The sequence below is a fragment of the Siniperca chuatsi genome, linkage group LG22, assembly GCF_020085105.1.
Source record: "Siniperca chuatsi isolate FFG_IHB_CAS linkage group LG22, ASM2008510v1, whole genome shotgun sequence".
NCBI lineage: Eukaryota > Metazoa > Chordata > Actinopteri > Centrarchiformes > Sinipercidae > Siniperca > Siniperca chuatsi.
The window spans coordinates 16289486-16315719 of NC_058063.1; the positions used below are offsets into that span (position 1 = coordinate 16289486).

Genomic DNA, 26234 nt, shown 5'->3' on the forward strand with positions numbered 1-26234 from the left:
GTAAATGTTACTTTCCACCACTTTTTTCTTTACATCAGAGGTGAAAGTTACAATGCATTCCACCATAGGGCCAGCGTTTCAGTGTAATGGTTATTACTTTGGTGAATTAATTCCTTCTGGTCATCCTGTGCTGTCCATTCACAGCAGGACCATGTGTACTTGCCTATGCACCACAGAGTCCCCCTAGTTGCAGGCGGACATGGCACAGCCTCACAGAGATGCACCGACATTATCCATTCACTGCACACTGGCCAACGCAAAACTGCTAGGAGCCAAGTGCACAAGAAAAGAGCCCTGTTTTTTTTCTGTCTTTGATTTGTAAATACCTCCATTTCAGTGCAACAACTTCCAGGCTTGTATTTTATAACCATCAAACATTTACATGAGAAAGTTGACAAAGGCTGTAACAGCAGAGGAGGCCTTGCAACAAAGAGGCCCATTTATAGTGTACAGTCAGGGAGAGACACGGAGAGGGAGGGTAGGAGGAGAAGCTGGGAGGAGAGTTGAATTAATGAATTAAAAATGTCGTGAAACAGCGGCTGTCTGAATACTTTTGGGTTTATATAGAGATGCGTGCAGGGGGGTCCTGGAGGAGTGGACAGCACAAGCTTCTTTAACTTCTCTCTCTTCAGACACACAGGGCTTCCTCTCAGTTTCACATGCAAGAAGTGCAAACTGTGCTCATCTGATTACATAATGACCCAGTAACAGTGAGCCAGAACCGGTACTGCCAGTACCAGTGTGCTGCGAGACACCGACTGACCGCTCGTTAGTCCTCATCCAGGCCTTTCTTCTGACGGGCTTCATGTTTTTTCTGAGAGTTTTTGTTTTTTAAAACATAGGATGACAACGACGTAGAGGGACCGCAGAAGAAAAACATGCAAGCAATGTGATGTCAAAGTGAGAGGTGATTTAAAACATGCTTGAGCTGTCAACAAGTGCGCGTTGTTCAAAACCGTGAAATTTCTCATCTTTTTTGTATGCTATCTGTCTTTTTCACATGTCTGCTGAACAGTGAAATTCATTAAATTAAGTTTCCAAGCTGTGGTCAAAGTGAACTTCTGTTACAAGGCAACAGAAAGGTAAGAGACACACATTTTAAAATCTATTTCTTATTCTTCTTATCAAGAAACTTAAGCAATTTTTTTATTAAAATATGAAAATACAGATAGATCTGACACCTTATTTGCCTTCTGTGCAGGCCAAGTGTTGGTGTAATTACTGTCCTATTTTTTTACTTACCCACTTACTATGCAATTGTGTTATGGTCATCTTGGGTCAATTTCAATGTCATCAAATGTACCCAACTAAAAATCCCTGCAGTATTCCTATAAGTACTTATAGTGTGCCTGTCTTAGTTGACTACTGCATCTTTTATTTCCTTTTTTGTTATGTTCCTACGATACTGCACTGTGATGTTCCTGTAACATCCCAGTATATGCTTGTTTTTGGCTGTGATATTATTCTTGTGTCCTTATGATATTTACTAGTTCTCCTGTAAGGGTTGTAATGTGGGGAATAATGTTTATCCTTGAACTGCAATGCTTGGGGTTTACATTCAAACAGGTGCTCAATCGTGCTGCATCTACTGTGTTGTGTTTACAGCGCAGGGGAATGCTATGAGTGTGTAACAGCAGAGAAGGTTCCACTATCAAATCTGTGCCACTACGTTTGACTGCTACACAATTATCTGGGTCTATTTTATTACGTTAGTAGCATTAGCAGCAAAAAATCCATGAAATCCTACAGTATCTAATACTGCATTGGAACTGTTGCAGTCAGAGATAATTTAAATATAAATTTAATTTATAAATGAAAAGTTTAGCTCAATTAAGTCTCCACATCCTGCACCTGTCATGGATGGATACCCGTGATTAATAAATATGGTGTTCTTATAGCAGTGCAGTAAATATTTAGATGCAAAATAGAGGACAAAACATTTGGGCTTCTGCTGCAGCCACACGAGAAGTAGCTGAACAAGAAAAGTTCTAGTACAGTACTCATTGTAGCAGAAAATATCAGAGGACTTGTACAAAACACAGTGGAAAGAACAGGTGTGATGGTGTTTTGACCCTACAGAAAGTCTTGGCTCGGAAACCTTCAGTCAAAACAAATCACATGTTCTCATTGAGGAATCCTCATCAGCACCACAACAGTAGTAGACCATTCAGATTCACAGCACAGAGACAGATCACTGGCTACTACTGACTCGGACAAAGATGGTAAAAGTCAGTCCTAAATTACAGCCTAGTGGCTAACAGCTGCTCTCCATTGTTTAATTTGGTCAGTGTCGTAACTTTTCAGCTACTAATTCTGGGCAGAGGAAGTGGAGGCGAGTGGTTTAGGGAAGTGTTAGATTTAGATGTTTGGACAGACTGCTGGACACAGACACATTGAGACAAATGTCTGATCACCATGGCTACCGGTTACTGTTACTTGCTGTTGTTAAATTCCACATGAAGGTAAATTATGTTAACATAGAATACAGACAATGTAAAGGCCACGATACAGATACACTGAATGTAGAGAATTATGTTTATATACAACTACTGTACTGAACATGAGCAGTTATATTTAGATGGAAATTAATTGCTACCTTGATTACATTATAATATAGGATGAAGTTAAGGTGTCAGTATGCTTCAACTAAAGTGTTTGTCAGATGGTCAAACAGCATCTGCAAGCCTTCCCCCCCCCCCACACCTTTACTATGTCAGAATAGGGGGGAACTACATGCAATAATTGTTGCTTTCAGATAGCAACAATCACACCCACTTGACGCAGCCATTGGCCAGGTGAGTGGCGGTGAGAAAGTAGGCAGGATTTTAACTAAACTTTTTCTAATTTTTTTTTTTTTTTTACACAGTTACTTCTGTCACTTCATGTGCAATATGATAAATTAATTGGAGCAGTGACTGTCCAAAAATTGTGCCCCGTTATCCCTTTTTAAAAGATTATCAGATCTCTCTATGACAGGCTTTTCACACCACCTTCGAGTGTGGCCATTTGGAAAAGCTATAATTGTCGTATGTGGTGTGGTATGTGGACCCAAAAGCAGATGACCAGGACGCAGTATGAGGATGAAGTAACCGGATGGCTACAGTGTTTATTGGGGTGAAGTGGCTTACAAACAGGTACAGGCGGACAGTCCGGTAAGCAGACAGGCAACAAACAGGTAACAGGCAAATAGGCAGATACAGGTCCAGGTACAGGGAAAATGGGTTACCGGCTGCAGTGGGGGAACCAAGGAAGGGAGTCCAATGAGGCTAAACAAATCCAATAGGGAGCAGGCAAAGTTCAAAGTCCAGAATCCAGACACAGTCCAAGGGAGACAAAGAATCCAAACAGAACTCACAGTAAGAATGCCGGGGAATTGGGCACAGGAACAAGGTACAACTAAAAGTGCACCAAACGGCAACACACACAAGATAGGAGCAACAATGATCCAACACTAAACAAAGGAAAAGACCTGGACCTAATACCCTAGGGGAGGTGAGACAACGAGACAAAGGTGCAAACAATCAAGGAAGGCCCAACAAAACTGGAGGGAAAGCAAACAGAGACAGGAAATAAAACCACAAGACACACAAGGAGAGGAGCACACTGCAAAATAAAACAGGAAATGACAAAACCTCAAACTATAACAATAATCTCTTCTACCTTCAGAAGTGGTTGGACAACACATCATACAAACTACTTCTTTTCTAGCATACTGACACATTTATGCACCCAAATATTATTCTTATTAATAGTTATTTAATTATCTGTAAAATGTGGTTAAATTATTATTATTGTTATTATAACTTATTAACCTTTATAAAGTGTGCCTAATTAGACAGGGATTCTTATGATTGTTCCTGAAACCTGCATTAAGATGCTAGTCCTATAAAGTCTCTAATAAGATTTGGGGTGCTAGGTTGCAAATATGTTGGAATACCATTGTGTGGATTTGGTAACTAATTGATTTATACAGCTTATATCCAGTTTATTAAAGCTTTAACATTTCCCATATTGGCTGCTGTCAGGTTGTTTTTTCCAGGAAGATCCTTTAGTTTTTAGGAAGCAGAAAAGGTGTTTTTTCGGCCTAATTCTCCTAATTCTCAAACTAAGTAAACCCCCCACCCCCATTGTAACAAAGCTGAAAATAGGGCCATATTTCTTAGCTTGCAAAAGTTTATATTTTCACAGGAGAGGAAAACTGCACAAATTTTGAGCTTGAAGTTAAGACAAACCGGAAATGGAACCAATACAAAGCACTGCTAAAGAAGACGCTCTCTCTTAATGAGATTGTCTGAAATTGTACACTGTATACTGTACATAAGGACACACTGATACAACAGCAGCTCATTTGTATGGCAATATGCGGTGCTTAGTTTGGCTGCAATAAGTTTCTGGTTTTAAAGTCTTGTGTTGGCTGAGCAGATGCCTTCTTGGCATGCCCTGTATTGATCTTTAGACAGTCCTTTCAGTCCAGTGCAGAGTCTGCTGTGGTGTGGACAGTGGTCACAGCCATTCAAGTTGTGTTGTATTGAGTCTTTTCAGTGCAGCGTACTGGCTGCTGGGGGTTCTTTATGGCTGTGGACACTGGACAGGGGCTCTGAGTGGAAGGGATTACTCTTTCCTCTGGAATACTAATGACCGTCTTTTGTCACCGATCTGTTTCCTCCACCTTCACTTCACATACCCCTTCCTCTCTCTCCTTCACCATCCATTTGTCTCCCTCTTCCCCTTTCACTCTTTTTGTCACCCGAAACCAATTATTCTCTCTCTTCTTACCCCCATCTCTGCCCCCTCACAATGTCAAGCACTGCATACTCACACATGATCAAACGCAATCGCAAACACACACCACACACACACGCACTTTGACACTCGGTACTGCTCTCCTCTCCCCGTCTAAGTTGCTCTCTCTTTCACTCACTCGCTCACCCAGTCGTATTTTTCAATGGTGGCTTTTGTCCCTTTCATCTCCTCAAAAACAAAGGATTCTTGTGCACACAGGACAGAGGGAAGGAGAGGGATGGAGAGCTGGACAGAGAGGAAGCGATCCTAACCTTGAGTGTGGTCGTTCAATGAGTGGAAAAAGTCATTTTACAAGAGAGGGAATCCATCAGTATTACTGTCAGCGAGACTGACACATTTCCCAAATATTGTTTCGGCTCTACTGATATTGATATAACTTGCTTTGTGCATTTTACAAGACTAGTGACTGTAGATAATGTTAAAGGATAAGGGTGTTGATATTCTGTATTTTTCTTATTATCAACAAATCCCATGAAAAGACCAAAGCAACAATGAATTGAACCTTCTAACAAATATTGTCAGCCTCACTTAAACTCTTAAAAACACATAAATGAACCACATCCCTCATTATGATACACCTGGGCACTGTAGCTTATTTCAAACTGATGCCATGCACATTTTCCTGCTGCCAGAAATACTCACTTGTGTACAAAATATGTTTTACTCTGCATCTGAAAAGTCCCAACAAATTCACTATTTACTCTTGTTTGAAGCTGTTTTAGAGAATAGCTTAACCTAACTTCTTTTTTGACCTGTTTTTAAAGCTGCACTAATCAGTATTATTATATCAACAATGGATCAAATGACAATGTGTAATGTGAGTCACTCGGAACAATGTACCCATAGAAAATCATCATTAGACTCTGCAGTTTACCTTTATCTCTAACAAGCGTCGTCTTTTAATGTATAGTTTTTGTTTTGCGGCCTGCAAATGTATTGTTTTGTTTTACTCTCACTGCTGTCATCAAACTCATTTCCAGACACAGCAGAAAGCTGACAAATACAACAGACAAAGTTAGCGAGTGAACATAATTGAGCTTTTAGCTGCTAAAGCGCCAGATATGTCTCTTAGGAGTTGGTGGAAAACAGAGCTAAAAGGAGAATTAATATTAGGTTTCACTCATCAGGTGGCCAGAAACATGACTTGAAAGACATGCAAATGTTGCTTTGTGTCTGCTGGATGTGTAAATAGCAATAATAATAACAACTTTATAAGGTGATAATATGTCAAGTTTGTGCTTACACCTTGTTGTGCTGCCACAGACAGGGTAAGGAAGCTGGAAAGTATTGAGAGATGGACTAATGTAATGTTGTTTTAGTCTTTTCATTTGTTGACAATAAGAAAAATAACGCCAGCCTCAACATTTAAATAGTGACTGAATAAACTAATATACATGCAATTGCTAGCTGCTACATGTTGTGTGTAAGGTCCTTGCTTTGCAAACCAAACATTCCTTTGGACAATAAATGGTATTGTATTGTGTTCTGACTGTTCAAAAGGTCTATATGTCCAATACACGAGTGTGTGTTTACTGTATGTGTAGGAAGGAGCTCCGCAGGGTTCAGAGTTCAGCTGGAGATGGACACGGCCAATCACATGGGCCTCCTCTTGACCCCGCCTCCCTCTGCTCTCTCCCCCTCCACATCTTAGTATTCAGAGCACAGACATCTACACAGATCTCTATTCATTCACTCAGTGTGAGCTCCAGCATGGACAGAGGAGAGAGAAGGGTCATAAAGGACAGGAAAGGACAGAGCGTATCAGATCAACTTGGTTCTTAGGCTTTTGTTTGGGTTGTTTTGTTTTTGGTTTTATTATATTCACTCCGGAAAGCAGAGGCAGTTTTGAGACAAAAGGGCCATTTAGTAAACATTGAGTGAAAGCGAGAGAGAAGGAAAGATAAATAAGGATGTGGAGAAAGTGAGCCCAGATGAGGGTAAAACTGTTAACAGTATACATGGGACGACCCATGCAGTGACAATAAGTGTCCATGGCACCCAGGGGTGGGGTGGGGGACTTCTCAGTCTGTCAATATACTGCAGACACTTTGAGACCCACAGACACTCATATACTGATCCATCCCATCACATTACACTACCATTCTCGGATATAGGCATTCACTTGACACTTGTTAAATGACAACAAGCACTTAGCCTGAGCGTATGGGAATACAACTACACCATCACTTAATCAAGTCAGCCAACATACATATATGGCCGAATGTGTCTGGACACTTAAACATGACATGCATATTTGATTGATGAACAACCTAATTCCAAAATCACAAACATTAATATGCTGCTATTACAGCCTTTTGGAACCTGACTGCAGGGATTTGTTCCCATTCATCCACAAGAGCATCAGTGGTGCCACTGGTTACAAGTTGGTGTTCCAGTTTATCCCAAAGGTGTTTGATGGGGTTGAGGGCTCAGGGCTCTATGCAGGCCAATGAAGTTTTTCCACACTAAACTGGGAAAAACATTTTTTTTAATGAACCTTGCTTTGTACACATTTCATTGTGTGCAGTAGCATTGCGATTTCCCTTAATTGGAGCTAAGGGGCTTAGCCCAAACCATGAAAAACAGCCCCGAACCAAAATTACACAAAAGTTAGCAGACAGGGATGTTCACTGACCTTTTGTGCAGTTCTCCACAGCTGACAACTTCTCAAAAACTAGATCTGACTCTAAAATAATGCACATCTGCTGCATAATTGAGGTCTCTATTCAAATAAAAACAGGCCAAAAAGTGAAGGGTAGAGTATGAAAACAGCTTTCAGCGAAATGGAAGAGAGTGGCCCAGTAGAAGATCTCCACGTCCTTGTTTCAACGTTAAAGACTTCTTTTCTTAATCTTTTTCACGTGGAATAACGGCCACCAGTGTCTCCTCATCTCAATTCAGTAGCTGTCTTGTGCAACCAACACGTGAATGAGCCTGCACTATCAAGCTTTTAATGTGAAAGAGCAGCTGTGCCTTCATGCTGAAAGGGGCTTTTATTTTGACAAGGCCAGCTGCCTCTAGTGAAAGGAGAACGGGGCTTAAATGGACCCCGTGGACAGCCACAACACTGTCCAGTTGAAAAATGTGCTTCTAATCCTGTTCTTCTTCTTCTCCTCCCAAATGTTCCACTCTGTCATTTTTCTCATTGATGTGGTTATCACATCCTGCACCTTTTCATTTGTTTTCATTGCTGTTCACTTGATCTTACTGCCCAAACAACCTGTGCACTTTTTTCTTGCCATCTTACCTCTCTTTGTCTTTTCATGTATACCTCCTTTACCCACCCTTCTTCTTCTCTTTACCTCCTGTTCTTTCCGCCTCCAAGCCCCTGTAGCTCCTGTCATGACCTCAGCCACTCCCCCCTCCTCTGAAAGCTCCTCCCCTCAGAAAGTATGCCACTCCCAGACGCAGACTGACATCACCAAGCCCCTGCTGGGCTCCACAGGGGTGACTGGAGTTGCAGGTGCAGGTGACGGAGAAACAGGAGCTGGAGGGCCCAATGCTCTGCGAAGGAGGCGCCGTGTCCTCTCCAAAGATGGACGAAGCAATGTACTCATCGAGCACGTAAGCGGGCGAGGGGCACTGTACCTCCGCGACCTCTGGACGACTTTCCTGGACATGCAATGGCGCTACAAGTTCTTCCTCTTCTCTGCCACCTTTGCTGGGACCTGGTTCCTGTTTGGAGTGCTTTGGTACCTGGTGGCAATGGTGCATGGAGATCTACTGGGTAAGGAGGAGGGAGGAAGGATGGTGGAGCTTTATAGTCACCTGACATCAGAGAAGAGAAGGAAAATACTTAAAAATGAAAGCAGGAAAGCTCTTTTGCCCCCTTAATGATGGTCTGTAAGTTACACAAATATCAAAGTCATGTTTTCACAATGAGTAAGTTATCAAATATCAGAGATCCACATGAATTGTCTGAGAAGGTAATATATTCCCAAGCAAAACAATAATATTGCTTTATTGCTTGCTTTTTAGCCATGCTAGCGGCATAGCTTTAGGGAGGCAATGTCTGGTCTGTTGGTTCACCATTTTGGTCCTGCAATATCTCAAAAACTATTAGATGGATTACCATGACATGTATTACAGACATTCAAAGGCCCCTGGAAGATGAAGCCTAATGACTTTGGTGATCCCCTAACTTTTCTTCTAGTGCCACCATATAATTGACATTTATGGTTTTAAGTGAAACATCTCGACAACTACTGGATAGATTGCCATACAATTTAGTACAGACATTCATGTTCCCCTCAGGATGCATTGCAATAACTTTGATGACTCCCTGACTTTTCATCTATCGCCAGTCAAAATTTCTATTTGTCCAATACTTTCGTTATTGACCAAATACCTGCAAAACTAATGACATTCCCATCAGCCTGAATGATATGAGCGGTTTAAACTTTGGGGGTTCACAAACAAAATTATCTAGAAATTAAATGTGTACAACAGAGAGTTCGTTTACATCAAAATTATTAATCAGCATACCAACAGGTGCATTTTCATTTCCCAACTAATATGCCCAATGAGTGATGGAATATTGTGAGAATTACCATATAAACTGCTAACATGCTAAACTAAGATGGTGATGGTATACCTGCTTAGCATCAGCATGTTAGCATTGTCATTATGAGCATGTTGGCATGCTGATGTTAGCATTTAGCCCAAAGAACCAAGTCTACAGAGCCGCTAGCATGGCTGTACACTCTTGTTTGGACTGAGAATGACACATACTGCATTACCCTTACCTTGCAATGCCAGTCCATCTGCACTTACAAGTGCAATTAAATGGACTGAGGCGATAAGGAGTGTTAACCAAAGAGAGGAAAATTGGTACTGAAAGCAAATGAGTTACTGGTATTGATCAACAACCTTATCAGCCCCCAGCAGCTATATTATAGTCATATAATTGTGCTTATTGTCATTTTAATCATGGACATCTGAAATTCTGAGGGAGTAATAAAATACCTTTGCAAGTGCCACTTAAATCCTAATGTTTTTTTTTTTACTGTAATCACAAAATAATTATTGATTAATTATTGTCCCCAAGAAAATGTGTTTGACTGCTTTTTATGCCAAGATCATGTTTATCATAATAAACAAGATAATAATTACCTATATTGAATTTTCAAAAACCTGAGAACTCATGTCAACAAAAATGTCTTTATCCATGTCCTCTGGCTTTCTGCAAAAACATGAAGTGCAAGTACTTTTTTTTGTGAATGAGTAAACAGTGAAGAAAGACACATGGGAATACAGTTTTGCATTGCAGAAAGAGCATGAGAAAGACCTGGCAGAACATTGAGAGAGGGAACAAAATGTTCCTTGATAATTAGTTTACACCCCCAAACCCAAGATCTTCTGTTCTTCCTCCCTTCCGCCAGAGTTTGACCCCCCCTCCAACCATACTCCATGTGTAATGGAGGTGAAGACCCTGACGGGAGCCTTCCTCTTCTCTCTGGAGTCTCAGACCACAATTGGCTACGGTTTCCGGTGCATCACAGAGGAGTGTCCTGCCGCCATTGTCCTGCTCATCTTTCAGCTGGTCATCACCATGGTGATGGAGATCTTCATCACTGGCACCTTCCTTGCAAAGGTAGTCAGATGTAGTTTTTAGAAAGGGATTATGAAAGAGGTGATGTAAAAGTGGAACTTTGTGTATGCACTGCACTCTGCTGTCTTGTTATTCTACCACTGGGGGGCGCTACATTAGGACATGTTCAAATTCTACACATATAGTGGATTGGAATTTGAAAGGGTTAAGGTTAACAAAACCCTTTTAACCAGTGTACATTGAATTTTTTAAAACAAATTTGTTGTTCACTTTGACCTTTTCATATTGTACTGCAGCATCCCATTGGACAATTCTTTACTCAGTATGAACTGTAAAATGGATGCAAGGTTCAATAAGCAATGTCGCTGTTGAGTTAGGAATCCTCTATACAACAAATTCTAAAAAAAGAACACATTGTAATATTTAGGTATTGTTTGTACAAAAAACATTTTTCTTCGGTTGCTTTTAGGTATGTATAGTATTTGACAAATCCTTCTTTAATATGTAGCTTTACATTGTAATAACTTATATACACTAATCACTGGGCCGGTACGGTGAACATTTTATTTCACCTAAACATCAAAAAACAAGTAACAAAGTACTTTTGGGCAATTTATGCCTTTATTGGATAGTTGACTGGGGACGCTGCAGTTCATGGCTGGTGCCACAAACCCCCTCACCCTATTTAGGTTATCTTGAACAGAGAAAGAGGAAATAAGAAGCCCTGTAGATGATTACTGAAGGTTATGTGAAGTGTATGTGTACAGTATGAAGTAACAGGAATCATTATATATCCATTTTCACCAAGACTGTGACATGTTTTCCTCCTCTTGTAGGTCGCTCGTCCCAAGAAGAGAGGTGAGACAGTGAAGTTTAGTCAACACGCAGTTGTGTCAAATCATGAGGGTCGGCCCTGCCTCATGATCCGAGTGGCCAACATGCGCAAAAGCCTGCTGTTAGGATGCCAGGTATGCACGTATCTTTTGTGTATTATTCATTTCTGTTGGGGTGGTTAGAAGTTTACATGTATGAGTTTTGTGCCCCTCATCAGTAGTGATTACACCCTGAAATACCTACTGTGTTTGATGCACCTGATGCCCTGCCTGTCTGTCTTGTATCTTTGTACATGCTTTTTGAAGAGCTTTATTATTGAGTTCACCTGATGCCAAGATGGATAAGAACCCACTGACACTGACATACAGTCTTACCTGGAAGCTAATGCAGTGAAGAAAAAGAACAGAAAAGCTTTTATGAGAGCCATAAGCTCTTTAAAAGGGCTGATCTAATTTCAAGTACAGGCAAGCATTCAGTCTAGACTACAGTGTATAACTGTAACTGTACTGTACTGTGATTACAGTAAATGTGTAGTAGGCTGGATGTGTGTGTGTGTTATGAGTCACATCCTGTCAATGAAATCCTTTCAAGTCCTTTGAATGCTTGCTTAACAGTAATAATCGAACAGGTATGAATGTAGTTAATGACACATTCAGTGTCAGTCAATGCCATGCTCAAGGACACATCGCCTTTGATGAAGAAATTGGCCGTTGCAGGACTTTAAACCTGGGGCCTTTTGGTTACAGGATGCCTTCTGCAACCTCTTGGCTACATTTACTGACTCCATCTTGGCTCCCAGGTGACGGGGAAGTTGCTTCAGACGTCCCTGACAAAGGAGGGCGAGACGGTGCGGCTGGACCAGCGCAATGTGCCTTTCCAGGTGGACACATCCAGTGACAGCCCCTTCCTCATCATCCCCCTGACTTTCTACCACATCATTGACGACAACAGCCCCCTCAGGGCCTGGGCAACAAAAGGTAGATCATGGCTTTAATATTTAAACAAATATCAAGAAGACGAAAACTACTCTTTAACACAACTTTTTTCATTTCACACACAAAGCGTAACACAAAGAGTATAACTGTAGCTTGTCAGTATACAGTAATTTAGTTAAGACTAAAGGTCCCTTTACACCATACGGGTTCATTGCATGTCATTTTTTTAGGGTTTTATATTAATATTGATACACAGTATTCCTAGACAATTACATATGAACAATTATCTTGTTATTTTTTTTGTTTTTTAACAGGAACGTGGAAACTCAAAGTATACTTTAGTACCAACAATTATTTGATAACAAAAGGTGTAATATAGTTTATGAAATGGTCGATATCTTAATTTGAAATCAAAGTTTCATAAGTCTCTTGAGAATAACTGTATGTACATTCAGTATGTATTTGTGTGTAGGTGTATTGGTATTTACAGTCATGTGCTGCGTGCCTGGCTGCCTCTAATTGTCCAGAGTTGGGCTGGTTTGGCGCTGGAGGAGAGGGTTTCTCTGGCTGGAATGTGTGTGAGAAAGATCGCCAGAGACACCCCTCATTAGAGCACAATGCTGTACAGTCTGGGGTGCTCACATGAAGCCTGGACAGATCCACTTACAGCAGCACAGACCTTTCAGCACTGGAAGCCACAAAGGCATCACTACTGATGGACTCCATTATTTACACTGACACTACTTATTTATTGTAGATGGCTTCTTTCATTTCTTTCCTTGGCCTCATATAACACACTTGATTTTCTGATTTATTATTATCAGTTCCTTTCCTTCCCGTATGTCCTCTAATTACGGTACCTTTATGCTCTGCCCATAAAACTTCAACTTTCATTTTCTGTTAATCATCATTATGTCCCCTTCAGCTGCACCCTTTCCTCTTGTCTTAATTGATGATGATTAGCCTCAGTAGTGAATCATGAACTTCAAGTTATTTTAACTGTAGCTATATTTAAGGGATTATATTACAACACACATAATACCGTCCATAGTACTCCAGTAATCCCTGTTCTAAGTGCCAACTGTAATAGTAGCCAGTTTTTGTCGCGCGGTCCCCAGTCTGGCTTCATCTAGGTTGTTTCCTGTCATAAATGCAGGAAGTGATACCTTAAGCACTTGAAAGCAATAAGTTACTATTTTGGGACCATAAGATGCTGCCCAAGCTGGTAGACCAACAAAACGAAACAGAAGAAATGGGTAAAAGCATAACTTATTCGGTGTTGTTGATTCTCCTTAATAGATGAATGTGAGTGTGAATGGTTTGTGAATGTGTTAGCCCTGTGATAGACTGGTAACCTGTCCAGGGTGTACCCTGCTTCTGTCCTAACGTGACCTGGGATAGCCTCTGCAGCTCCCTGCGATCCTGCACAGGATGATTACGTATTCTTCATGGATAGATGGATGAATGGATGATTGGATGGGTGTTCCTAATGGACATTTTAAATAGTCTACAGTTCTTGGGCATACATTCACAATAATACTCATGACTGAGCACGCTTCTGTGCACGCTTCTACTGGTTCTTTGAACAGAGCTTTAGAGCTCCCTGCAAAGCTTGCTTTATGTTCTCAACATGTACTAAATTTAAGGGACCTTCAGCAGGGAACTGCTCTGATAAGAACAATGAATACTGGCTTCCAGTGCAACAGTGTGTGAATCTTGTCAGCATTATGTAACTATGAGTCACTGTATCAGGAGGGCAGGACACTGTGGAAACGGTCTATAGGAGAGGCGTCATGGCTGTCCAAATCACTGAGCTAGAATATCAGCACATTCCTCTTAATCATGTAGTATATATACACTGTACCACACAAGGCTGACTGCGTGTGTGTGCACACTGTGAGAAACACGTTCGATTCAAAGACATTTTATTTCCTGTCGAACCGAGGGATCATGAAACTCTGCTGTGGCTGATGACAGAAAAAAGCTTGTCGGTTGAGAAAGGTGCATAGGCTGAAAATATAGCAAACTAAGTCAGGTAACACTATGGCAGGAAGTCACAACAGAGAGCTGATGAGGAAATCAGAAACAGGTTTGTTCGTTGGTGAGGGGATCAGGTGACGCCAGGGTCTGAAACAACAGGAGAATTAGTGGCTAGCAGACAAGAAAGGTCCAAAAAATGATCAGCTGGGCTTATAATAAATATTAACTCATGCACATAATTAACACTTACTAGCTAGCTATGTGAATGTCATACATGTTATGAAAATCAACCCCATAAGCAGTAAAAGTAAAATAAGACTAAGAGTCTACAGACATACTAGCAGCTCTGTGAGACTGTAGGCCTACTTAGGCACAGTGGTGCTTTGAGCTAAATGTAACATCAGCATGCTAACATGTTCACAATGACAACGCTAACATGCTGATGTTTAGCAGGTATAATGTTTTCCATGTTCACTGTCTTAGTGTAACATTTTAGCGTGCTAACATTTGATAATTAGCACAAAACATAAAGTGCAGCTGAGGCTGATGGAATTGTCATCAATTTTGCAGGTATATGGCACTACATGAAAAGTAAGAGTATCATCAAAGTTATTAAAACTCATGGTGGCGTTAGAGGAAAAGTCAGGGTATCAAAAAAGTCATCAGGATTCATTGTCTGTGAACCATGAATGCTTGTGCAAACTTTCATGGCAACCCATTACCCAGTAGTTGTATAGATATTTAAGACCAAAGTGGTGGGCCGACCGACCAACTGACTGATGGACATTGCCATCCCTACTGCCATGCTGCTAGAGATGCTAGGAAAATCACTACATAAATGCAGATGAGCCCTTTGCACCTCCCACACCAGGCAAATATAGAGAATCCCTCAACCAAGTTTGTCACAGTGTGTACAAGCAGTTGCGAAACCTGGTGTTTTTTCCCTGGTGGGAGCGGTACTGGGTCTGGGTTAGGGTAAGGGCTGTTTAGACAGATGACAGAGTCTGCATTCTGAGTGAGGCCTGTTGATGCAGGTGTTTGCTTGTTTGAGTGCATATGTCTTCTAGTGTCTGCTTTGTGTTATTGCAGTGGTGTGTTGATGAAGAAGTATATTCTGCATGCGTTTTCAAAATATATCAAACATTTATGATTGGAATGTTTCCAACATACGGCAGCTTTTACTTTGTGTGTGTGTGTTCACATTTCAGAAATGAGTTCTGTAAGTGTTTGTGTGTGAGAGCCGGTCAAGTGTTTTTGGAATCAGTCTGTAAGTAGGAAGGTTTTATGTTTTGGAAATTCCAGGATGTGTGTGTGCTTGTGCATGTGTGCATGTTTGTGTTTGTCTTTCCTTACCCACATTACATGACCGTCTTTTACTGAATGAATCAATCTGTGACCTAGACTGGGATTCTTTTGAATCAACTGGGATTTGACCTCTAAAATACAATGCAGGCTGAATATGATCATTCAAACACCTCATGGACAATGACATGAGACAACTGACAGAACTCCATTGAGACCAAATCATCTGTGCCGAAACACTGCTGCTTAATATTATGTTAATATAATAACCAGACACTGCAGTTCCTGTCAGCTCAATGCACCGTTTTAGCTTATTTTAGCTCATTGCTGTGGTTTTCTGCCTTGCAACTGTTTCCAGTTGTTCCAGCTACCTGTTTTCAACGGAAAAGCTCTAATAAAGCCACTGCATCTGTCCAGCGGCAGACAGACAAAGATAGCGACTAGCTAGTGAACAAAGTGGAGAATTCAGCAGCTAAAGAGCCAGATACTTCCTTTAGGAGAGTGAACATTGGACTTTGTCAGGTGGCCAGACACATGACTCAGAATGAATGAGAATGCTGCTATGTGTCTGCTGGATGTGTAAATAAGCAACGTTTTGCTAACATTTTTGCCATAACTACATTATAAATTGACAATTTAGTGTGCTATGTTGTGTTTTCAAGTTGTTATGCTTTTTGGTCTGATGTAATGGAAAATCAATTTTCAAGCAAGTTTTTTATTTCTGCAATTAGTTTTAAGTGCTTTACTGTACTAAAACTGTAATGGGATGAATTTAAACCAATTCCCGCCTGGAAAGGAGGAAACTAATATAAAAACATATGGCTTGCTTCGGAAAATGGTAGTTTTTTTAGTTTGTTGTTTAACCTCAGGTCTTGTGTGTCCTCCAGGTGGTGGTTGGACAGACCCAGAACTGGCTGACTTTGAGCTGCTGGTGATCATGAGCGCCACGGTTGAGCCGACCTCCGCTACCTGCCAGGTTCGAACATCCTATCTTCCGGATGAGATCCTCTGGGGCTACGAGTTTCCCCCTGTCGTCTCCCTGTCTCCCTCAGGAAAATATGTGGCTGATTTCGCCTTCTTCGACAAAGTGGCCAAAACCAAAACTCCACCCCTGTTCAAGCAGGCCCTGCCACCAAGCCTGCCATCACAGGCGTCCCGTTACCACAGCGGCAAGGAGGATGGAACGGACCCAGAGAAGATGCGACTGGAGGAGAGTTATAGGGGGGAAGAGAAGGGGCGAGAAAGGGGCCGCATCAGAGATAGCAGCCCACTGAGTGTGCGTATTAGTAATGTGTGAAGAGAGACACAGGAAGAGGTTAAAGAAAGCTGATATAAAACTGAGATAAGGTAAAGACAGGAAGAAAAGAAAGAAAAGAAACAAGCTGCTCGACAGAAGTCAAATACTCACACAAAACATCTCCCCCACTCATACACACAACACTCTGCCTACGCACATTTTGGAAGGAAATTGAACACCTGGGCGCCTTATCACTGCACCCATCAACCACACACAGACACACTGCCAGTGCTACTGCAACCACAAGTCTGTTGACAATATACTGAAGATATCTGTGTCTGAAAATAACTACAAAAGGAGCAAGTTACAAACCCAACATGTACAAATGTACAGCACAACATGAAGTCATCTATAGAGACATTTTCTAAACCTATATTCATTTTTCTCTTTTGGAAATGACTTGATTTACTGTAGTTGGAGGAAGCACTGCAAAAACCTTCATCTTATCAGGTCATTTCTGTCTATAATTTAGCCCTAGGGAAGTAATAACTCAGCCTGATTCCAAGAGAAATCAACTAGTTTCAAGAATTTTCTAGAAATGAGTGGCTCTCCCTTGAACCAAGAAGGAATGAGAAAAGTGAGCTTGATTTCAGAAAATAGAAAACGTTTACCTGTTCAAAATAAGAACTCAATTACAGACAAATTGACTTGATAAGATGATTTTTGCAGCGTAGTTGAACGTCTGATATGGATGTTAATCACTGAATCATGGTACTGTTTTTTTTCCTTTTTTAAAAATTAATAAAATACCTGCAACAGGTGACGAGAATACTGGAACCATATTATATTTTTAATGAAGGATTTTAAAGGAATGTATCATATTTTATGTATCCAATAGTTTCTAATAACATCATTACTTGTTGCATCTGGAAATATTGTGCTCTTTGATATGAATGTCTTTTCTTGTTTATTGGGGTAAATATGTTTAGTAATATTACTAAAAGCACTTTAACTTGAAAGAAAAGTGGCATTTCACATAAGGGGAATAACTGAACTAACTGATACTTAATGCGCTGTAATAAATAATTAAATCCTGTGGTTATGTTTGGGGTTTGTGAGTGCGTTTTTATGCTTGAAAATGGGTAATTTTGTGAGTGTGATAATACTGTTTGTACGAACCTTTTTGTGAACTGCCTTAAATTTCATGTACAGTATGTGTGTGTTAATGTACCTCTGTACAGTGTATAAAAATATTTTTTTCTACATTCTTCATTTCTTTATGTCCTGACATTTGATACTCAACTCCATATATACTATATTAATTGTTCTCATTGCACAATGTTATTTCTGTAAAGCACAGTACACCCATCTTTTTACTGCTGTAATTTTTTTCACACAGTGGCTTATGAAAATATCTGTAGATTCTGCCGATGTGTGTCTACTCAGCTGCATTTTCTTTTCGATAAGTACATATATTTGGATAAAAATGACATTTTTCTCTTTTTACTCTACATGGAAATGCTGACAGACCCTTCAAATTTAATCAAATTATGGTACGTGTTCAAGAGGACTAGTTAAATTCCTTGGTTAATGGTGACAAAAAAATTACACATCTGAATTTAAGTAAAGGAATGAGGATCATCAGAATTTTTTACAAAGAGAAAAAAAAATTGCATGCAATTAAAAATCAGTAATATATTATATACCTGATGATCTGTTTTAAATTTGTGCTCTTATTACTACTATAAGTGCCACTATTCAAATGAAATCCTCTGCAGCTCCAGACAAGCCTAGTGAAAAATGTTCAAAATAATTGAAAATAGTTCAGTATCAATGTCTGGTGAGAGGCTGTGCTTGTTTATACTGTAAAGCCTACTGTATACTGTATATGGATCACTCATAAAACTGGAAGCTCATTGGTCTAACTTTTTAAGTAAGCACTTTTTAAGTGACTCTTTTAATAAATGTTTTATTTAAAGCATGTGTATATGTGTGTGCATGAAACAAAATGATTCCTGTTAGAATTGCATCCACAGGCAATGAAAGATAAAAGGCCCAAAACAGCGCAAACATTTTTTTCACCATCATCTCATCATCACACTTTACATGTAGATGGTGACTTATGAATTATGGAGTATTTTATTTAATGAAGCTTTTAATTGCCTGTATTTCACTTGTTTTTGAAATGAAGATTTATCAACTGGCATCATCTGACCAATCAATGTAAAGCACCAATACCCAGTGGCGCCATAACGCACGCAACAGACATTATTTCAGGATAGTGGTATGAAAATTATTTTATAACTTAACACTGTTTTCAGAATCAAGACGTTTCGGCTCCCATCCGGAAGTCATTCTCAATTGTGAAAAAATTGGACGGGAACTGGAAATTTAAGCTACTCTGAGTTACATAAGCCCTGCCCTCAGGAAGGAATCTGCCTGAGTATCTGTTAATAGCTAGTTTCACCTGAAACTGACCTAATAGTTTCAAGATGGCCCAGTAATCAGTAATCAGGCCTATTGTTCTCTGGCTGCATCTACTTCATCACTGCTAAGTGCCTGATTAGCATGTGATAGGCGTGACCAAGGTGATAATACACTCTGATAAACTTTGGGCAGATTAAATCTCAGACCACCATTTCTGTTCAAAGAGGGGTTCTCTTTCTTCACAAAAATGGCTTCCTTGACGCCCCGTTCAAACCAACTCTTCTCTCTACTAAGAATCTTCACCTCGCTGTCTTCAAATGTGTGGTTTGTAGCTTTTAAATGCAAATGCACAGCGCTCTGTAATCCTGAGTTAGCGTGTCGTCTGTGCTGATAAAGTCTTCTGTGAAGTGGCTGTTTGGTTTCGCCTATGTACCGTTCTTTGCAGTTTTCCTCACTGCACTGAATGGAGTAGACAACATTGCTCTGTTTCTGTGTGGGTAACTTGTCCTTAGGGTGAACGAGTTTCTGTCTTAAGGTGTTGCCTGGTTTAAAGAAGACAGGAACATCGTGCTGTCTAAAGATCCTTTGTAGTTTTTCAGACAGTCCAGACACATAAGGAATGGAGACATCGTTCCTTCTTGGTTCAGTTACACTTTTGTCCTGTTTTTTTGGCTCTTTTAACTCTGTTGATAGCCCAAGTAGGATAACCACAGGCTGAGAGTGCATTCTGGACATGCCTTTCCTCTTTCTTCTTACCCTCTGAGCCTGTGGGCACTTCTTTGGCTCTGTGTTGTAATGTCCGGATTACACCCAGCTTGTGCTGTAGTGGATGGTGTGAGTCAAAGAGCAGGTATTGATCCGTATGTGTTGGTTTCCTGTACACTTCTATCTGGAGCTTTCCGTCCTCTCCTCTGAGAGTAGAACAATCAAGAAAGGCCAAGCGGTTCTCTTTTGCATCCTCACGCGTGAACTTGATGTTGGGGTCCACCGTATTAATATGCTCTGAGAACGCTTCCAAGTCTTGTTTCTTGATTTTCACAAAGGTGTCATCCACGTAACGGTACCAATGACTTGGTGGTGTGCCCGGGAACGAGGATAATGCCTTCTTCTCAAACTGTTCCATGTACAGGTTGGCCACAATGGGAGAGACCGGAGAGCCCATAGCACAACCGTGAATCTGTCTGTAAAAGTGTCCCCGGAATTGGAAGTAGGTTGTGTTGAGACAGATGTCTAATAGTTTACATATGTGTTCAGGTGTAAGCTTGGTCCTTTGCTGCAAGGTGGAGTCCTCCTGCAGTCTTCTCATCACCGCTGTCACTGCTTCTGAGGTTGGGATGCAAGTGAACAAGGACACTACATCATAAGAAACCATAACGTCATCTGGGTCCAACTGGAGATGTTTCACTTTGTCCACAAATTTCTGTGTGTTTTCCACATGGTGTACTGTGTTCCCCACCAACGGAGCCAAGATTGTAGTCAAATGTTTGGCTATGTTGTATGTGATGGAATCTGTGCTGCACAAGATGGGTCTGAGTGGAACATTCTCTTTGTGAATTTTGGGAAGGCCATAGATGCATGGAATGGCTTCCCCAGGGTATAGTCTGTAGTACAGAGGCCTGTCTATCACCTCCTCCTTCTCAAGCTTCTGTAGACAGTCTATAACCTTCTTCTTGTAGCCATTGGTTGGATCTCTTTTAAGTTTTTGATATGTGGTTGTGTCTTCAAGAAGGTTGTTGATCTTGGTTTCATAATCGGCTGTGTTCAGAATCACAGTGCAGCGACCCTTGTCTGCTGGTAGAATGTTTATGCTGTGATCCTTCTGCAGTGCTGAGAGTGCCCTCCTCTCTTCGGATGTAATGTTGGAAGGAGGTGGTTTGGCACTCTTTAATGTTGCAGTGACACGTAGCCTCAGGTCTGCAGCCTCTGCTTCAGTCATCTTGTTCTTCCTAATGGCTGTTTCGGTGGCTGTGATGTAGTCCACTGTAGGGATGTGGTTGGATGTAACTGAAAAGTTGAGCCCTTTGGAGAGCACATCTTTTTCTGCCTGTGTCAGTATGCGGTCTGATAAGTTTTTGATCCAATTGTTTCTGTTAATACATGTCTCACTTTGTTCAGTCCCTGATCTCCTGTTGTGCTGGTCCTTTCCTAGATTCTTCTTATTCAAAAGGATGTTAAATTTCTTAATTTGCCGCTCCTTGCTCTTCCTATGTTGTGCACCCTGTGCTACCTGTGTAAAGTCCATCACTCTCTTGAGGATTTCTTCTGGGACAATGCTTGATAACTTCTTCTGCAAAAATTCTATTCTGTTCTTCAAATTGTCTATTCTTAAGTTGTTTTCCTGATCCTTTCACTAAGCATCTGGGTCAGGTTTCTTCTCCAAATCTTCTCTGCTCTGTGTCCTTTTACTGGTGGTTTAATCTGTAGGCTCTTGGGAATAATCTTGCTCTGCCTGCATCTTAGATTAAAACGGAGATGGTTCCTGTGGTCTGCTAATTTCCTGGCTGTGTTTTCGAGTTCCCGAACCAGATCCACGGTTTTCTGCCCAAAATTCTTCAAAATAAGACGGTGTAGTCCCTCATTCGTCCAGGAGTGTTCTATCGTAGAAAAGGTTTCAGTCGTAGTCATCTGGACACTGTTTTCAGAATCAAGACGTTTCGGCTCCCATCCGGAAGTCATTCTCAATTGTGAAAAAATTGGACGGGAACTGGAAATTTAAGCTACTCTGAGTTACATAAGCCCTGCCCTCAGGAAGGAATCTGCCTGAGTATCTGTTAATAGCTAGTTTCACCTGAAACTGACCTAATAGTTTCAAGATGGCCCAGTAATCAGTAATCAGGCCTATTGTTCTCTGGCTGCATCTACTTCATCACTGCTAAGTGCCTGATTAGCGTCAAGGAAGCCATTTTTGTGAAGAAAGAGAACCCCTCTTTGAACAGAAATGGTGGTCTGAGATTTAATCTGCCCAAAGTTTATCAGAGTGTATTATCACCTTGGTCACGCCTATCACATGCCAATCAGGCACTTAGCAGTGATGAAGTAGATGCAGCCAGAGAACAATAGGCCTGATTACTGATTACTGGGCCATCTTGAAACTATTAGGTCAGTTTCAGGTGAAACTAGCTATTAACAGATACTCAGGCAGATTCCTTCCTGAGGGCAGGGCTTATGTAACTCAGAGTAGCTTAAATTTCCAGTTCCCGTCCAATTTTTTCACAATTGAGAATGACTTCCGGATGGGAGCCGAAACGTCTTGATTCTGAAAACAGTGTCCAGATGACTACGACTGAAACCTTTTCTACGATAGAACACTCCTGGACGAATGAGGGACTACACCGTTTTATAACTTAACGTTGCTAGTATTCGAATATCAATATAAGATTAGTGGTCCTATTTTAAAAATGAAAGCTTGTTTTAGCTTAACAACAAACTACTTACCTAGAAAACCACATAAATACCATAAATATTAGGCTACTACCAAACTGTACAGTTTTTAGTCAATGTTAACCTAAGCTAGCCTTAGCTTAAAAAACGCTATTCTAAAGTCACAGTAACTAGCCAGGGCTGTGTTTTATAGAAAATAACGTTAGCTTAGCCTTTGGCTTAATGTTAGCCACTCGCTAACTGCTAGTTAAAAGGTACTGTATTTGTATCGCAGGGATAAATTGTAATTAATGCAGTATTAACGTCAGGTGAGTGGTGGTGATAGGGACATTCCTGTAAAATCATTATAGTATAAACCCAAAATCGTTATATTAAAAAAAAATGTATTAAAATAATTTAGTTCAAAATAAAGTTAAGTAAAACAGCTAAGAGATGCATTAAAACGGAAAGTAATTCAGTTTTAGATCAAATGAAATGTAAATAGTTAAGAAAGTTACTCAAATAAATAATATTTCAGTTCTAAATAATATCATAGGTGAATATTTTAGGTCAAATAAAATAAGATAAACAGATTTCAACTGTTTTTTATTGTCCATTATTGTGCTCATGAGTGATAACTGTTGTGATTGGCATACTGGTTATTTTTCTCAAAATAAGATATTGAAAAGAAAAAAAAACAGGGGAGAAAGAGAAACAGGGAGGGCTGGGGGGTTTCCAACTTGGCGACTTTCTCGCTAGTTTTAGCGACTTTTCAGACCCTCTTAGCGACTTTATTTCTAAAAAGCGACTAGTGACAAATTTAGTGACTTATTCAGACCATCAGGGAAAAGGTGAGAAATATGTTCACACACTTTCATACACTTTTCTTAGACATTTCATAGGTTTTACGCCTAGTTGCTGTAGTCTGCTCCATCGCTACGGTTGCTCCAGAGCCATGTAAAAAGAGAGTTGCTTCATTCATCTCTGTTCAATTTTAATTCAAGCAGCTTTATTGGCATGACTGCATACAATACAACGTTGCCAAAGCATATTAACACAAACTATACAATCATAATAAACAAAATAAACAATTCTCTTTAATAAACATTCTCTCCAACAGTGCGCCAGCGTGGGAATGTCACCACAGACACCAGATTTAATAACTCTAGTATACCTACAAACGCAGAGACATTTACCTGGTGATAGGCTTAATCAGCTTCGAATGAACTCGTTTGGCAAGGGATTGAATGTAACGGACATTCATTTATATGTAAAAGTCGTGCACTCTAGCTTTAAGTGTATTGGTCACCTCAGAGCTGTAATTTCTTTAAGTTAGCTTGTGTGACTAGTAGATAAGTGAAGGAGTTGAGTGTGAGCTTGGACCCTACCCAAAGATGGCGCCTATTCAGTCCAATGAGAATTGCTCCCCTAACGCATACGCCAAAAACGATTTTTAGCTTCAGGGTTTACTTCTGGGGTATGCGGCCCACTAAATATGCGCAGTAGTGTTTCTCCTGCTGGACCCGCCCATGAGTTCCCGCTCGGCCCATAGACTTTACATTGTGATGACAATTTTTAAATCGCTTTTCTCGGCTTGAGGAAAGTTTTACAAATACAAAACCTCCACACAATTCATTCAATATATGAAAAATACATGTTCCAGATAGTATGTCATTATGAAAGTTGTTGTGGTTTCCGCTGGTGCTAGCTTCCGGGTTGGCCTACAAAAATACATCATCCCTGCAACACTCTATTTGTGCTCCAAGGAGGATTGTGAGGGATCTCTGAGGAGCAATGAGTGAGGACACCATAGTCATTTTCTGGGTTATTCACTAATGAATTAAAAATCAGAATATCAATAAATACAGATGCAAATAATGTGAAGGCATTCTGCCAGTAGAAATGATTCCTGTGCCTCTGAGCAGGACACAGTACACTGTAGAAATACGGAATGCAGCTTGTTCTTCATGTGCAGGTGTGTGTTAAACAGGTAACAGGCTACAGAGAGAAAACACTGCTGCTCTGGCAGTGATAACTATGTGCCTTTATCAGTATTAGCACAGTGCACATGTGTGCAGACACAAACTCCATCAAAAGTCTCTATAGCTGTTAAAGCCGACTGACAGCTGATCCAGCTGTGATCAGAAACGTCGCTTCAAGTGACGCTACAGAGGAAAGGATGTCTCATTTCTCATAAAACACATTTCCTCGCATGGTTTCCATCGCAGGTGAAACTTGTGATGCACCCACTGTCATGTCTCTAATCCACGTCAGGGCATGAACTGATGACAATAATCTGACACAGTGACCATTTTAACAGACAAAAACGCTGTGTAGTCTGAACCAGAGTTCATAGATTCCATAGATGTCAGCCTCCGCTACCGCCTGCTGCTCCCCTTTTCTCCTCCATAAGCTCTCTCCAGGATAGTTTAAAGGTTTATTTCTTTGTTTTATTGGGACCTTATTTGTATTATCTTGGTATTTTATTTATTGGTTAAATTCATAATAACATTAATTAATATTATTTTGTGTTTTCACATTAAACCGTCAGTAAACTAAAATTATTTTCCTTTTATAATGTTGTCTGGGGTCAGTAATTTGAAAGAAGATACAGTTATAATTAATAATTAGGCCTGAATTTAAGGCGTGTAGGCATTTCTGTTAGGTTGTCATAATTCAACTTCTATTAGGTAAACCTTGTAGTAGCTACCTAGCTGAGTAACAAACCCAAAAGCCCTTAGTATTCCAGTCCAAACACAGTCTGTGGTGTCTTAGACACAGCGAAGGGTGGTGGGGTGCTACAATCGGTAGGGTTTATTATAAAATAAACAGAAAAAAAGCCAGTGATAGAAATAAGTAATAGAGGACTGGGCAATATATTCCTATTATTCAATAAAGCCAAAAGGTTTTGACAGTTTTGGCCAGAAATAAACAATGCAGAGATATGATAACATGTTGGCCACACTAACTACTTTGTCAACTTTGCTGCAGTGAAAATGTGCAGGAAGTAACAGATTGCAAGTTGGAAGTGAGTCTGTGCTCATCAATAGACACCATATCAGAGGGTTGCCTGTTTAATAACCCGTTAATCTATTTCACATGCTAAAAAAAGTCTTTCTTTTGCTTTTTGTCCAGGCTACACCTCCTGAAAACTGGCTCTCAGGGACGCTGAAGTCAGAAGACAGCAAGACAGAAGCTTGGCGAGCTCTATCATTGACAAAATTTAATGTTCTTGCATTTTCAAATTTGTTTTATGTTTTAGTCATATTATTTTCAGTCAAAAATCATGTCAAAGTGGTTTATTGTAATAAACATATTTTTTAGTAAAAGTAAGACAAATGTTTCAGAAATGCTCCTTTAGCCTTCAAGTCTATGACTTCTGTTTAACTGCTGAGATGGCAGAAACAACATAAACAAACTTGCGATGGTAATTTTTGCTTAAGCAGTGATATTTGTGTTCAGACAGACTACAGCACTGCATGACAAACACAGCCCCATTATTCATTTGAACATTTGAACCGCCGACAAAAAAAAGCACAGTTGAACCTGGCTCAACTTTTGCTGCAACGCGCTGCAGCGGTGTTGTGTTAGCCAAGCAAATGTGTGCATTCCTTCATCTAGTACATCTAATTCCTGGTACAACACAACAGTTTTGAATATGCACAGAGTGGAGGTGCTGTCATATACATTTTCCCTTTGGAGCACAGGTTTTTTGCTCAAAGAAGAGCACAGGAAATGTAATTTGCAATCAATATTGTATGCTGTATCAGACAAAACATGTAATTTGAATTCATGTTATTTGTAT

The 26234-nt window shown here is 40.3% G+C and overlaps 1 protein-coding gene across 6 annotated transcripts; it reads left to right on the plus strand.

The window, feature by feature from the left end:
• The first annotated feature begins 546 nt into the window (after positions 1-546).
• kcnj10a (potassium inwardly rectifying channel subfamily J member 10a) lies at positions 547-18620 on the plus strand. Of its 6 annotated transcripts, none has more exons than XM_044184787.1 (7): positions 561-907; positions 1016-1082; positions 4806-8530; positions 10185-10396; positions 11191-11322; positions 11988-12165; positions 16293-18620. In XM_044184787.1, the coding sequence occupies exons 3-7, from the start codon at positions 7846-7848 to the stop codon at positions 16700-16702; spliced, it is 1617 nt and encodes a 538-aa protein (XP_044040722.1). In that variant the 5' UTR covers positions 561-907; positions 1016-1082; positions 4806-7845; the 3' UTR covers positions 16703-18620. The 6 variants fall into 6 exon arrangements, with proteins under 6 accessions (XP_044040727.1, XP_044040722.1, XP_044040724.1 ...); XM_044184789.1 differs by having other exon boundaries at positions 8129-8530; XM_044184788.1 differs by having other exon boundaries at positions 561-900.
• The last annotated feature ends 7614 nt before the right edge of the window (positions 18621-26234 follow it).